The sequence below is a fragment of the Saimiri boliviensis genome, chromosome X (genome assembly GCF_048565385.1).
Source record: "Saimiri boliviensis isolate mSaiBol1 chromosome X, mSaiBol1.pri, whole genome shotgun sequence".
Lineage (NCBI taxonomy): Eukaryota > Metazoa > Chordata > Mammalia > Primates > Cebidae > Saimiri > Saimiri boliviensis.
The window spans coordinates 21,462,812-21,477,998 of record NC_133470.1 but is presented as its reverse complement, the minus strand read 5'-3'; the positions used below and the strand labels follow the sequence as shown (position 1 = coordinate 21,477,998).

General features: G+C 41.9%; 1 protein-coding gene and 1 pseudogene across 2 annotated transcripts in view; one reads left to right on the top strand and one right to left on the bottom strand.

Annotated features, from left to right (window-relative positions):
- Positions 1 to 11,407, bottom strand: part of PDK3 (pyruvate dehydrogenase kinase 3) — a 97,521-nt gene extending 86,114 nt beyond the window's left edge. For both annotated transcript variants that reach the window (XM_010334850.2, XM_003924082.3), the window contains exon 1: positions 11,092 to 11,407. In XM_010334850.2, the coding sequence (XP_010333152.1) occupies positions 11,092 to 11,197 (106 nt within the window). In that variant the 5' untranslated portion in view covers positions 11,198 to 11,407. The remainder of the gene's footprint in view (positions 1 to 11,091) is intronic.
- Positions 11,408 to 14,321: 2,914 nt separating this feature from the next.
- LOC120366740 (5S ribosomal RNA) lies at positions 14,322 to 14,440 on the top strand (annotated as a pseudogene).
- The last annotated feature ends 747 nt before the right edge of the window (positions 14,441 to 15,187 follow it).

Below are 15,187 nucleotides of genomic sequence, written 5' to 3'. Positions count from 1 at the left end.
CCACTTAAATGGAAATTAAGACTAATCACCGCTCAGTTCTTTAAAGAGGGAACTGATTTGTCTCAGACAGGGATCAAGAAACTTTCTCTACAGTACCAGATAGTAAACATCTTTGGCTTTATGGGCCATATAGTCTCTGTCAATAATCAGTTCTGCTGTTGTGGATGGACAAAAGCTACAAACAATGTGTAATGAATGAGTATGGCTGTGTTCCAGTAAAACTTTATTTACAAAAACAGGAGTTGTCAAAACCCACAGAGGGTACAACACAAAGAATGGGCCCTAATGTAAACTATGGACTTCAGGTGGTAATGATGGCTCAATGTTGGTTCATCAGTTATAACAAATGTCCCACACTGGTGCAGGATGCTGATGGCGGCACAGACCATGTCTGGGGGTGAGAAAGGGGTCTGTGGGCATTCTGTACCTCTGCTCAACTTTGCTGTAAACCTAAAACTATAGTCGCCTCTCAGTATCTGTGAGGGATTGGTTCCAGGACTCCCTTGGATATCAAAATCCATGGATACTCAAGTCCCTTATATAAAATGGCCTAGAGTATTTGCATATAACCTATGCACATCCTTTTGTATACTTTAAATTATCTCTAGACTAGTTACAAAGCCTATATATCATTTCATTTACATGGATTCAACATAGTATTCAGTGTGAGACAAATTCAAATTTTGCTTTCCGCAACTCAGTGGAATTTTTTTTTTTCTGAATATTTTCTATCTGAGGTTGATTGAATCCATGGATGCAGAACCCAGAGATACAGAGGGTGGACAGTACTCTTTTTAAAAAACAGGCTATTAATTAGGAAAAAAAAACAGGTGGCCATCCCTCAGGTTATAGGTTGACATTCTTAGACCAGAGTATTCCTAAAATAAAAGGATTTGCCCAACTCTAAAATCAGATTACCATCGAAGTAAAATAATGGAATGCCTAAACATATAAAGGAAAAGAAAAAGCAGTGATATTTTCAGATTCCATCCAGTAACAAAACCAAGGTTTCCCAAATCTTGCCAAGAATCTGATCAATTTTGCAAAAGCTTAATGGGAGGAAACCACTCAGCCATCAATAGATCAGTAACTGCAGCTGTCTCCACTTTCAAAAGCACACAAAACATAACTTCTTCAAAGACAGTGAGGCCAGAGCTATGACTCTGGTGCCTGAGAGTTACCTGAGAGCCAGATAAATGGTGACATGTTAAATGCAGCCCTATCAGATCTTAAAGCCCCAAAAAGCCCTCCCTTTCTTCCTTCTTTCCTCCTTCCATCCTGGGTTTCTTCCATTCTTTCCTTCCTTTTCTCTTTCCCTCCTTCCTTCCCTCCCTCCTTTTTTTTTTTTTTTTTTTTTGAGACGTGGCCTTGCTTTATTGTCCAGGCTGGAGTGCAGTGATGTGATCACAGCTCACTGCAGCCTCAACCTCCCAGGCTCAAGTGATCCTCCCACCTCAGCCTCCCATGTAGCTGGGACCACAGGTGTGCACCACTATGCCTGACTAAATTTTTTTTATTTTTTGTAGAGACAGAGGGCTCACTGTGTTGCCTGGGCTGGTCTTAAACTCCTGGACTCAAGAGATTCTCCTGCCTCAGCCTCCCAAAATGCTGGGATTATAGGCATTAGCCACAGTGCCTGGACCAATTCTTTCTTTAAATTTAAAAACTTATCAAGATGCAATAAGCCAAGTTAGATATCTTTACCCTCAACTGAATTGTTCTCTTCCCCTTTAATGCTGAATAGTTGGTTCCTTTCTCCAAACAGGTTGGCCTAATTCTTGGCAACACCTTGTAGAAGAAAAACTACTGCTTACAGAAAAACAATCTGTCATGTACATATGTAAAGGTACAAAATAAACATACTTGGAAGCAGAATGAGACTGTTTTTCCCTTTTCCTAATTTTTTCTTTTAAAAAAAAAACCTTTTTATCATCTCCAAAAACAAAATCACAGTTGTCCCCAGTGGTAATCAGGCTTTGACGAGCAAAATGACTTTAAAAATTAAGATTTTGCGAAGGGAGTCATTTGGAACCAAAGTATCTTAAAATGCTTTCTAAAGGAAAACAGAAGATGGCTGGGCCCTTAAACTTTAAGAATAATAAGAATGGGGAAACTGGCCACTACCTTCTAAGAGCTAAAGGCTCTGAGGTTCACAGAGCCAGTGTGATTATGACAGAAATCAAAATATGAAGTTTTGTGAGAAGATGGCAGGGTTGTCAGACAACCTCCTTTCTGGTGATTTTGAGAGATGCTATATTTACATGTGGGACACTATAGAAGTTTAAACTTGGCCAGGCACAATGGCTCACGCCTATAATCCCAGCACTTTGGGAGGCCGAAGTGGACAAATCACCTGAAGTCAGGAGTTCGAGACCAGCCTGACCAACATGGCGAAACCTCGTCTCTACTAAAAATATACAAATCAGCCAGGTGTAGTGGTGCATGCCTGTAGTGCTAGGTACTTGGGAGGCTGAGGCAGGAGAATTGCTTGAACCCAGGAGGCAGACGTTGCAGTGAGCCGAGGAGGCGCCACTACACTCCAGGCTGGGTGAGAGTGAGACTCAGTCTTAAATAAATTAATTAAACTTATATAACTGACTAAATGAAAGTGGAAAAACATTTAATAACCATGAGATGGAGTGAGGCATGCCATCAGTAATTGCCATTTATGGAGCACCCACTCTGCAGAGCAAGCTGAGCTGAGGAAGCTGTGAGAGGTTACAAAGAAGAGGTGAGCACCTGCCCTTGGGCAAGAGACAACTGAGGATAAAATGTAAGAAGAGGAGGCAGGAGCAAAATCTCTTTAATGCAAGAGTGGCTGTGCAAAAGTAACTGGAAAATCAAACAAATGGGAGGTCAGTCTGCAGGGAAGGGATAAAAGTGGTTAATAAGGGAACCAGAAGCCGACAGGGGTGGAGATTGAAAGATGAAAAGCAAGTCCAAAAGAAAATGTGAATCATTTCCTACCAACTAATTCAACATTCAGAAGGTTCTATCCTTATGTCATAATAATCCAAGTTCTCCTTTACTTATATCATTAAGAGAACTTTTAATTTATAACAACTGCTTAAGGGAAAGAGAACTCAAATTTGTGCAAATATAACAAGGAGCCACCATAACATTAACTGCCATTCAAAAACAATAAATTGATCCAAAAATCCAGAGAGGTTTACAGAAAAAAATATGGAACAAGACATGTTAACGTTATATTTAAAGAAAGAAATGCAGGCTGGGGACGATGGCTTACGCCTGTAATTCCAACACTTTGGGAAGAAGAGGCAGTGGATCACCTCAAGTCAGGAGTTTGAGACCACCCCGGCCAACATGGTAAAGCCCGTCTCTACCAAAAAATACACAAATTAGCCAGGCATGGTGGCATATACCTGTAACCCCAGCTACTTGGGAGGCTGAGGTGGAAGAATCGCTTGAACCCAGGAGGCAGAGGTTGCAGTGATCGGAAATTGCACCACTGCCCTCTAACCTGGGTGACAGAGGGAGAGCGTGTCACAAATAAATAAATAAATTCAATAAATGTTTATTCTGAACATTAAAATGTGATGTCTTCATTGCTCCTAATAAGGAATTAACATGTACTATCTGAAGCCACACTGTCCAATAGAAATATGTGAGCCACATATGTAATTTAAAATTTGCTAGTAGCCACATTAACATAAAAAAGGATGAAGTTTTTGATAATATTCCATTTAACCCAACATATCTAAAATATTATCATTTCAACATACAATCAATATAAAATGTACTGATATTTTGCTATTTTTATATTAAGTCTTTGAGATCCAGTGTGTATTTTATAGTGAAAGCACATCTCAATTCAGAAGCTAAATTTCTATCAGAAATAATTGGCCTATAATGAGATTTCATAAAATCTGCAGGTAAGAAAGTGGGTTCCCATATTTAAGTTGTTCTAAACAGATGTAAAAATTTACTTGTCAGTTTTCAATTTAAATTAAGTCAATTAAGTTTTTCGCCCACAATAACCATATTTCAAGTGCTCAAAGGTCTCGCAGCTGACAGGTAGTAATCCACATGAGACAAAGGTCTATAGAAATAAAGTAATGACTGTAAAGATAACCACTAGAACCAAAAATTGAAGCCTAGTTATTTATTAAAATAAATACGCTAAAACAAAGCAATATATAACATAGAAAAATTAAGGTATTAAAAACAGAAAGCAAAGCAAAATTACAGATGCTTATCATTACAGATGACAGAGCTATCGCATCAGTAAGTATAAACAGGTTAAAATTACCACATGAAGGCCGGGCGCGGTGGCTCAAGCCTGTAATCCCAGCACTTTGGGAGGCCGAGGCGGGTGGATCACGAGGTCAAGAGATCGAGACCATCCCGGTCAACATGGCGAAACCCCGTCTCTACTAAAAATACAAAAAATTAGCTGGGCATGGTGGCGCGTGCCTGTAATCCCAGCTACTCAGGAGGCTGAGGCAGGAGAATTGCCTGAACCCAGGAGGCGGAGGTTGCGGTGAGCCGAGATCGCGCCATTGCACTCCAGCCTGGGCAACAAGAGCGAAACTCCGTCTCAAAAAAAAAAAAAAAAAAAAAAAAAAATTACCACATGAAAAAGACCGATTCACAAAGCAAAACCCAACTTTACACTACATTTAGAGACACATTTAAAGCAAAGTAATTCAGAAATACTGAAAATAAAAGGATGGCGACGCTATCCCAGGAAATGTAAACAACAAAATAGGGAACTAGATCTCAATGTCAAGTAAGGATGAATCCAGTCCAAAATGCCTTCAACTAGTAAAATGGCAGTACTCTAATGCTAACCGGTATATCTCATAATGAGGACAAGAGTTAATAAGCATCAAACATAACACTCATAGTTATAAAGCAAAAACTATAGGAGCTATGTGGAGAAACAGAATCATTATTAGGAGACTTTAACTTCTCTTGTGTTTGATCCATGACAAATAAAGTGGATAAAAACAGTAAAGTTATAGAAAACCTAAATAACATAATCTTGCAGAGCTGATACATCACACTCTGCAACCTGTGAAGAGAGTATAACCTTCTTTTTGCTGCCCAAGGAACATTCACAGAAAACGACCATATAATGAGCTTCAAAGTAAGTATCAATAAATTAGAGAATACCTCTGACAACATTCTGTAATCACAATGCAACACAATTAGAAATAAATAAAATTAAAATACAATTCAACACAATTAGAAATAAATAAAATTAAAATACAGGCCGGGTGCGGTGGCTCAAGCCTGTAATCCCAGCACTTTGGGAGGCCGAGGCGGGTGGATCACGAGGTCGAGAGATCAAGACCATCCCGGTCAACATGGTGAAACCCCGTCTCTACTAAAAACACAAAAAATTAGCTGGGCATGGTGGCGCGTGCCTGTAATCCCAGCTACTCAGGAGGCTGAGGCAAGAGAATTGCTTGAACTCAGGAGGCGGAGGTTGCGGTGAGCCGAGATAGCACCATTGCACTCCAGCCTGGGTAACAAGAGCGAAACTCCGTCTCAAAAAAAAAAAAAAAAAAAAATACAGAATGCATCTACACTGGAAATTTTTAAGCTCTCCCAAACAACTCTTAGTTCATAGGAAAATAAAAACATGAAGACGCAGAAGAGCTGGGAGAAAAAGGATGAAGGGCACACACATCAGCTGCTAAAGCCGTGCTCAGAGGGAGGAATAACTAACCTTAAATACTGAAATAAAGAAGACAATGAAGAAAGCATCTAATTTTTAAAAGAACACAAAATAAACCTGAGATCAGAGGGAATTACTAAAGTCAAATCAGACAATAAACTAGACAACAAAAGTCATAAAACTAATAAATAAACCCAAGCAAATAAATCATCAACTCACCTACTAAAGAAGAAGGGAGGACAAATGTCACAGGGAAAATTAAGACTGTTCAATGACAACTATCTCAGCTATCCAAACTGACTTTAAAACCTCAATGAGTAGAATAATTGTCTTCTTTTTCTTTTTCTTTCTTTCTTTCTTTCTTTTTTTTTTTTTTTTTGAGATACAGTTTCACTTTTTTCACCCAGGCTGAAGTACAAGGGCATGATCTTGGCTCAGTGCAACCTCTGCCTTCTAGGTTCAAGCAATTCTCCTGCCTCAGCCCCCTGAGTAGCTGGGATTACAAGCGCCTGCCACCACACCTGGCTAATTTTTGTGTTTTTAGTAGAGATGGGGTTTCACCACATTGGCCAGGCTGATCTCAAACTCCTGACCTCCAGTGATCCACCTGCCTCAGCCTCCCAAAGTGCTGAGATTACAGGCGTGAGTCACTGCACCTGGCCAAGTAGGATAATTTTCAAGAAAAATATATCAAAATGGACTCTAGAAGACACAGAAAATCTACACAGATCAATAGCATAGAATAGAGAAAGCTGTCAGAGAGCAAAATTCTCCAAAATATACAAGCTTAAACACTTTCATATGAAGTTCTACCAAATCTTTAAAGAACAGATAATTCAAAAAATAAATTAGTCTTAGCATAGAAAAAGAAAAAAAACGATCTTTTTGAAAGCAAAAATTTATGTCTTTGAAACAAGTATGACTTTGATAAGAAAATCTAATAGACCACACATACAACATCTACAGACAAATAGTAAATGGATATCAATAAAACAAACCCAGGAGTTCATCATTCTATTCTCTCTACTTCTGTAAATGTTTAAGGCCTAAATATCTTATGCACACCATGAAGAATATATAATATAAAATTGTACTGTATATGGGATTCATGCTAAATGAGTAGATTTTAGCTGATCTTGCCACAAAAATAAAAAAGGGAACTATGTGAGATGATAGATATGTTCATTTATTTCACTGTAGTAACCTTTTAACTGTCTGTATGTATCCCATAACATCATGCTGTATACCTTAATAATACACAATAAAATTTATGGATGTATTTACCTATACATGTACATCCCCCAGGCTGGAGTGCAGCGACACAAACACAGCTCACTGCAGCTTCAATCTGGGCTCGAGCCATCCTCCTGCCTCAGCCTCCCAAGTAGCTAGGACCCCAAGTGTATGCCAACACCACTCCTGGCTATTTTTTTTTTTTTTTTTTGCAGCAACAGGATCTCGCTATATTGCCCAGGCTGGTCTCAAACTCCTGGTCTCAAGCCATCCTCTGCCTTGTCCTCTCAAAGCACTGAATTAAAGGCACATGCCTAAGTATTTTTTTAATTTCCATAATAAAAACTAAAATAAAGACATCTTCTATCTAGATATACCATTTTTTCACCTATCAAAAGTTCGACAATAATGTGGTGAAGGCATCGGAAAACAGGGACTCTCAGAAACTTCTACCAAGAGGGAAACAGACAATGTTTATGGAAAGCAATTTGACAATGTTTGTCAAAATTACAAATGCACATACCTTTTGACGTAGCAATCCCACGTTTAGGAATCTGTCCTATATATACACCCAGACATGCGTGAAATTATGCATACAATAATTCACTGGAGGGCAGGTTGTCATAGCAAAGACTGGAAACAACCTATTAACTAGCCATCAATAGGGAGAGTTGGCTAATAAATCCTGGTACATTCATATAACCAAATTCTCAGAAGCCATAAAAGAGAAAAACAAAGTTCTGCGGGTACAGATATAGAAAGCTCTAAGGTATTAAGCTCAATAAACAAGGTACAGACAAAGGTATAAACTGCCATTTCAGCAAAAGAGGGGAGGCCAGTGGACAGAAGTGGGAAGCAGGCTTTTCTGTGTCCTTTTGCACCTTCTGAATTTGGAACCATGTGACTGTAATCTTAGGCCCCAAAGAAAAATCTCATTTTAAAAAATACCACCCTTTGGAAAGTACTATTGCCATTATAAATTTAAAAACCATTTAGAATACTTGTTTTTCTTGCTATATTTGCTAACTATGTGGCAGGCTATATTTCAAGTCAAGATGGAGTTCAAGAAACTTTCATTATTTTAAAAGGCATAGAGAAATACTGCACATAGATGAAAGAGGGGCAATAGATCAGACAGAAGATCATCTAATGAATGGTGCCTAACCCTGGATATGCTTTAGAATGACAGACGGCTCTCCTAAAAATACCAACACTCCGCACTCCACCCCCAGCACCCCCAGACCATTTACAACAAAAATTCGGGGTATGAGGCCCTGGCCTGAAAACCACTCATGTAAACTTCCAAACAGTGGTTCAACAGAAGTCCGGAGGACATTTTGCTCCCCCAGGGGACATTTGTCAATGACTGGAGACATGTTTGGTTGTCACAACTTGGAGTGGGAAGTGTTCATGGCATCTAGCGGGGAGAGGCCAGGAATGTAGCTCAACTTCCCACAGTGAACAAGACAGCTCCTACCAAAATTACCTGGCCTGAAATGGCAAGAGTGCTGAGGCTCGGGAACCCCTGCTTTAAAATAAAATTGCTGCTTCTGAAGTAACAACCAGTTTTAGCCTCCACTTTTAAACATAGGAAATAATCTCCTTCTTTACTGATGTGCTGTACATTCACATTAAGAAAGCTATTTACCAAGGTTGTAGCAAACTATGTACATCCTGCGTATCTCCTTTCTCTGGTCCCTGTCTAGTTACTATAATTGAAATGTATGTCCCATTTATAAAGTACCCTTGGAGAAAGGCATAAAGTTCATAAATTAGCAGCCTGTAGCCCAACTTGATCCATCTGTGTATTTCGTTTATGCCAAAGTTCTCTTAAAATGTCCTGAATTGGTGCCAATCAGCTGCCCCTTTGGAGCTAGCCACATACCAGGAATTTGTCAGTCCTTACCTCATGCTTATCCACTGCCTGCTACCTGGTACTTTCAGCATCTGAGTTGGCCCTCTCCTGCAGTTTTCTCCAATCATACAGGGACATGAAGCCTTTTCACTCCTCCTCTCTCCTCACCTTAAAAATATCCCACACCCATTCTGAATTCTCCAACTCCCACATCACTTGCCAAAATAGAACTGCTATCAAGAGACAGAACTAAGAGAAAAGTAGAAGTAGAGATGGCCTTTTTGCGACAACTTCCTTCTTTTAGTCGTCCTGTCATTAAAGATAGGCTGGTTAGCACCTGATTCATCTCTGGGTGTTACAAACTAGCCTTGTCATTTCTAGCAAATTCCACTACAATGATATCTAGCACGTCTGTGTGTTTCCTTATAAGGAAAACCTTAAATTATTATGCTTCTCTCGTGACCTTAGTGAATCCCTCCACCCCTCTCAAAATAGGTCAGAAGACTTTTATGGGAAATATCTTTCAAAAGATTTGGTAGTTTTCTTTTAGAAAGCTCATGCCTTTTCCTTTGAAATCACAATTGTATAGTTGTGAACTGTGCTTTTAAAGCTCGCCTGATACAGTCTACATGTTTTATTAATGAGGAAAACGAGCTCCAAGTGAGGTTTGGTCACTTACTCAAGGCCACGTTGTGAATTAGTGGCAGAGCCAAGATAGAACATTTGTTTCCAGATACTTGCCCCACAGGTTTTCCATACTAACACTATCCCCCCTCTGTGGTTTTCCTACTCACTTAACATCCTTGCCAAGATACCTATTACCAAGGTAGACACTAGCTGCTATGGAAATTAACCAAAATTTTGGACGGCTACTGGACCTATCACTTAAAACTTTGAGAGTGGAAGGAACTAGGAGTTTCTGGATTCCTTTTGTTCCTTTTCTTGTGAATTATCCTGTGTCACTTTATGCTAATGAAAGGCTGATACCTTCAGAATCTTCCCTAAACCATAAATTAAAGATGGAAAACTTGCCTATATTTATAGCAACAGCAACATTTTCTAAACTCTAAAGTCAGAAACTGCCTCAAACCTCTATAATTCTCGAGATGGTAAGTAAAACTACCAATAGCTTTTGGGAGTGAAGTTTTAAGATGCAAAGATCAACATCTCATTGAACTTTGACTTTCATCATCATCCTCTGGTAAACAGGTTTCTAAAATTTTCATTTGGTCTCAACTTTAACCTATTCCTCTCTTCCTATCCTCGCTTTAAAAAAAAAAAAAAAAAAAGTATGGAGATCACTTTTTGCATATCAGTTCTTCCTCAAATGTTCTACCTACTCTGCACTTTAGTTTTTATGGCCAACTGACACTATCACTGACACCTTTGACAATTACATAAAATTCATTAACAGACACCCCACTATTTCCCCTCGAGAGCTTAGAACATCTTGGCTGCTGGATTTGATTTTCCTTCAGGGATGCTGAGTTCCATTCTGATACCTCAATGCATGTGTTTTACTTTTAAGTGCTTCCCAACCAGCTCCTTCGTCTTCTGAGGAAACATGATCCAGTTAACAGAAGGTGTGGAATCTATTCCCATCTCAGCTAGGCCTGAGGCAGGCTGGGAACCCGGATCCTCTGTGATCCCACCTCAATCCGTGAAAGCCGCCCACCAGCCCACCGGACAGGAAGAATGTGGGTGGGACACCAAGTGAGAAGAGAAACGAAAGGTGTTGGCACTGAAACAGGAGTTGTATTAGACCCTGCTGATGCTAGGAACCCACGCGTCCGCTCTTCCCAAGCATCTACAGCGTGTGCAGTCGCGGCCTCTAACTGCTTTAATATAACCTGATGAAGACAACAGTTCGAGTTCTGCCACTCTGGCCGCACTGTAACACCTTAGAGCAGAAAAGGAACAAAACGCCACTGCATAGTCTATTTAACCTCAACGTATTTCTAAACAGTTCTTACCCAACCAAAAAAGAAAAATCTAAACATAAAAACATTGAAAAGCCACCGACATCTCGTTCTGAAGTTTTAAGGGCTGTGAGGTTTGTGTCAAGCAGATTTGAAGTTAACGATGGTAGGTTTGGGGAGTCTCGCTTGCGATGAGGGTCCTGCAATGAGACGCGGTTTCTGTGTCTCCGGTAAGTCCCAGGCTGGGTGTGAGGGTGCCAGGCCCTGCCCCTCCGCGCCCCGAAATCCGAGCCCCAGGAGAGCCTCCCCCCGCCGCGCCGGATATCCCCTAGCCCTGCCTGCTATTCCCACGGGCTTTACCCCAAAGCCGCGGAGACCCAGGGTGGCAGCCCGAATGGCGGCAGCCCCGGGCCCATGGGGACCCTTGGCCCCGTACTCACCGAAGTCCAGGAACTGTTTGATGGAGAGCGGCGACGGCGAAAAGCGCGAGTAGCGCTCGATCTGCTTGGGCACCGGCTGCTTCAGCAGCCACCGGAACAGCCGCATCCTCGCCGAGGCGGCTCACAGACCCGCCGAGACGCTCAGGTAGCCGCAAGGGCTGGCGCAGCCGAGCCGCAAGGACCCGGCACGTTCGCTAAGCCCGCACCCCGGCCTCCGTCTCGGCCTCGGCGCCGCCGGTGCAGCCGCCGCAGAAGCAGCAGCAGCTCCCGGACCGCCACCGGCCGCCCGCCGCTTCCCTAAGCTCCGCCTCGTTAGGCGGAGACGGTTGCTGCACGTACGCGGCGCGCGAGGGGCTGCGTGGAGCGCGAGGGGCACGCGGCCGCGCGCGCCCTTCACTGATTGGCTGCCACCGCCTCTGTGACGTTTTTTTTGTTGTTGCGGAGTGCTGCGCGGCGCCTGAGCCCCCCGCCCTGGCTCGTGGGGCTCAGCCCAGCCCAGCAAGTGCAGCCTCTCCCGGCTCCGCCCCTGGCAGGGTTCTCTACTGCCTAAAAGGTAGCCGAGGTGCCCGCGGACCGGGAAGAGGCCGGGAGCCAGGAATTCGATCCTCCGCGCTGCTCGAAAGCCTTCTCAACCGCAGGCGCCTTTTCTGGGAGGAGGACTTACAGTTCCAGATGTTCGCTGCATCTTGACACTTAGATTTTACAGCCTAACTAGACTGACTGTTTTATGCCCTCCACCACTACCGCCACTTTTGGACAGAATTTAATGAAACCTCACAGGTTCTATTTTCTGCCCGCTTCCTGCCATTGGACAACCTTAATTGTCATTTCACTGACTCTTATGACATGGCCCCCCAGCTCCACCCCCACCTCACTCCCGAGAGAACACCTTTGGACGGGATTGTTAGGTCCCTGATTCTCTTGTTTCCTGGTTCCTTGCCCCTCCTTCCCGCACAAGATAAGTCACTGATTGCGTTTCATGTCCCCCCCCCCACCACCGTTGGATGGGATCCATTGTAAGATCGAGGGTCACTAACACCCGCCATACACCCCCAATGTCATTGGACAATATAACTGCAAGGTCACTGACTCTGTTCGATGCCCCCCTAGCCCCACTACTACCATTGGAAAGGATCAAATAAGGTCACCGACACTCTCTCATACCTCTTCTCTACCACCACCACCATAGGACAGCTCCCTGACTGCTTCACAATTCACTACCACTTTTGGATAGGAGTCTATGCTTACACAGTGTTGGGTATTCTCAAGTAAACTTCAGAGCCTGGCATGGTGGCATGCACCTATAGTCCCAACGACTCTACAGACGGAGTTGGGAGGATCACTTGAGCCCAGAAGTTCAAGATCTGCCTAGGCAAACATACCCAGACCCCCCTCTCAAAAAGAAAAAAACAACAAAACCTCAGGGCTCAATACATGAAATTGTTATTTCCTATTATGAATGAATAAAGTACTGCTTGCTTTAGCCATTTCCACCAAACCTTGGCTTTTTTTTTTTTTTGGCAATATGTAAACATAAACATATGTAATTAAGAGGACGGGAAGAATGTTCTTTAAAGAAAGGTACAAATGTGACTGGAAGCCACTCTGTGGGTCTTTGATTGGACTGGTTTCTCACTGAATGAGATTATTGCTGGGTAGCTATTTAGCTTTTGTGCCCTCATTGGACGTTTATGCAGCAAATTCTTTGCTTAATAAAATAGTTGCATGTCTACTCTGAATTTAAAGAAAAGTAACATACATGGTAAAAGACATCCAGTGGTCTTCTCGATTTCTGGATTTTCAAAAACATATTGATGATCTTGGCAGTGGTATGTAGATTACCATGTCTTTTCCATTCAAATCAAACCAAAGCAAAAAAAAAAACCACATACTAACAACTTCTTTAACCAGGAGTTTTACCAGAAGAACTAAGCAATCCAGTTGTGTGCATGGGCAGACAAAGAGAAGACCAGTGGCCTATGGTTCCCAAAGTGACTCTCAGGTGCTACCTGGAAGTGGAGAGGTAAATGGTGGCAGTTGTCAGTGAGCAGGAAGAAGCTGGATATTTGTGGAGAAGGAGATTTTCTCAGCCTAAGCAACAAAGGGCCGATCTTTCTGAGCTTCCAAATCACTTATTTCACTTCTTTTTCCACTGCACAAAATGCTACTTAAAATCCATTCTGTTGATTTGATTATTTAAACTTTCGTGTGCCTAATTTTATTTCTGCTTCTCCAAAATGTGACAAAGTTCTAGAAGTTGGGAACAATATGAAAGAGCCCGATATAATGTAAAATGTGCTTAGACAAGGTTACAGTCACCTAGCCTTTCTGTGTTGCAGTTATTTTTGTGTCAAATTAAGATACCTGATTTCTCTCCCTGGCATTTGTGACAGTCAAATCAAATTAATCATATCTAATATAAATACAAGGTATTGCACCTCTTGTGTACAGCAATGCATATATTTTTACCTAATAGTTTTATGATAACTTGCAGAGTCCAGAAGTGAAACCAGTGTGTTGATAAATAGATCTTGATGAAATCTTTTCAACTCCTTGTACACACCTAAGGTCTTGTGCAGACCCCACTCCCAGTGGCTCTCAAAAGTGAAATCCCTAGACCTGCGGCAGTAGCATCACCTGAGAACTTGTTCGAAATGCAAACTCTTGGGCCAGGCGCAGTGGCTCACGCCTGTCTAATCCTAGCACTCTGGGAGGCAGAGGCCAGCGGGTTGCTCGAGCTCAGAAGTTGGAGACCAGCCTAGGCAATATGGCAAAACTCGTCTCTACTAAAAATACAAAAATATTGGCAGGGCATGGTAGTGCGCTACTGTAGTCCCAACTACTTAGGGGGCTGAGATGGGAGGATAGCTTCAGCTCAGGAGGTGGAGGCTGCAGTGAGCCAAGATTGCACCACTGCACACCAGCCTGGGTGACAAAGTGAGACCCAGTGTACAAAAAAAAAAAAAAAAAGGAAAGAAAAAGCATGTGCATGCAAGAGAGAGAGAAAGAGAAAGAGAGAGAAGGAAGGGAGGAAAGGAGGGAGAGAAATGCCAACTCCTAGATCCCACTGCAGCCCTACTGAAGCACATCTACGTTTTAGCAAGCAATGGGGGTTTTAAAGATATGGCCACAAATTCTTTGATACTCCTCAAGAGATGGAGCTAAATTCCTCTCTGTTTGAATGTGCGTTAGACTTAGCTCAAGCTTCTAACAAAGAAGAGTGTGGCCAAGTCTACGACCATACCACCCTGAACGCACTCGATCTCATCTGATCTCAGAAGCCAAGCAGGGTCGGGCCTAGTTAGTACTTGGATGGGATTCCATCTAGGAATACAGGGTGCCATAGGCTATATTAAAAAAAAAAAAAATGTGGCCAGAAGTGATAAGATCTCACTTCAGAGATTAGTTTGTAAAATAACTGGGGTCCTACAAAATACCTGACCAGTACTTCTCAAAACTATCAAGGTCATTCAAAATAAGGAAAGCCTGAGAAACTGTCACAGTCAAGAAGACCCTAAGGAGATATAACAACTAAATATAATGCACTATCCTGGTTGGGATGCTGGAACAGAAAAAAGGATATTAGTAATGAGAAATGTTTGAGGTGATTTGATCACTCAACATTGTATATATCAATATGTCACTATATACTGCATAGATATGTACAATTATTATGTGTCAATTAAACAATTTTTAAAGGATGTTGGGATAGGGAGAGATTTGTTAAAGGATACAAAATTATACCTATATAAGAGGAATAAGTTCTAGTGTTCTATAACACTGTAGGGTGACTATAGTTAAAAACAATGTATTGTATAGTTTCAAACAGATGGAAGGAGGATATTGAAGTTCCCAGCACAAGGAAATGGTAAATGTTTAAGATGATGAATGCTAATTACCCTGATCTGATCACTGTAACCTCATGAATATGTACAACTATTATTTGTCAGTTTAAAAATACAATCAGAAATTTAAAAAATAGGCCAAGTGCAGTGACTCATGCCTGTAATCCAGCACTTTGGGAAGCAGAGGTGGGCAGATCATCTGAAGTCAGGAGTTCGAGACCAACCTGGCCAATGTGGTGAAACGCGTCTCT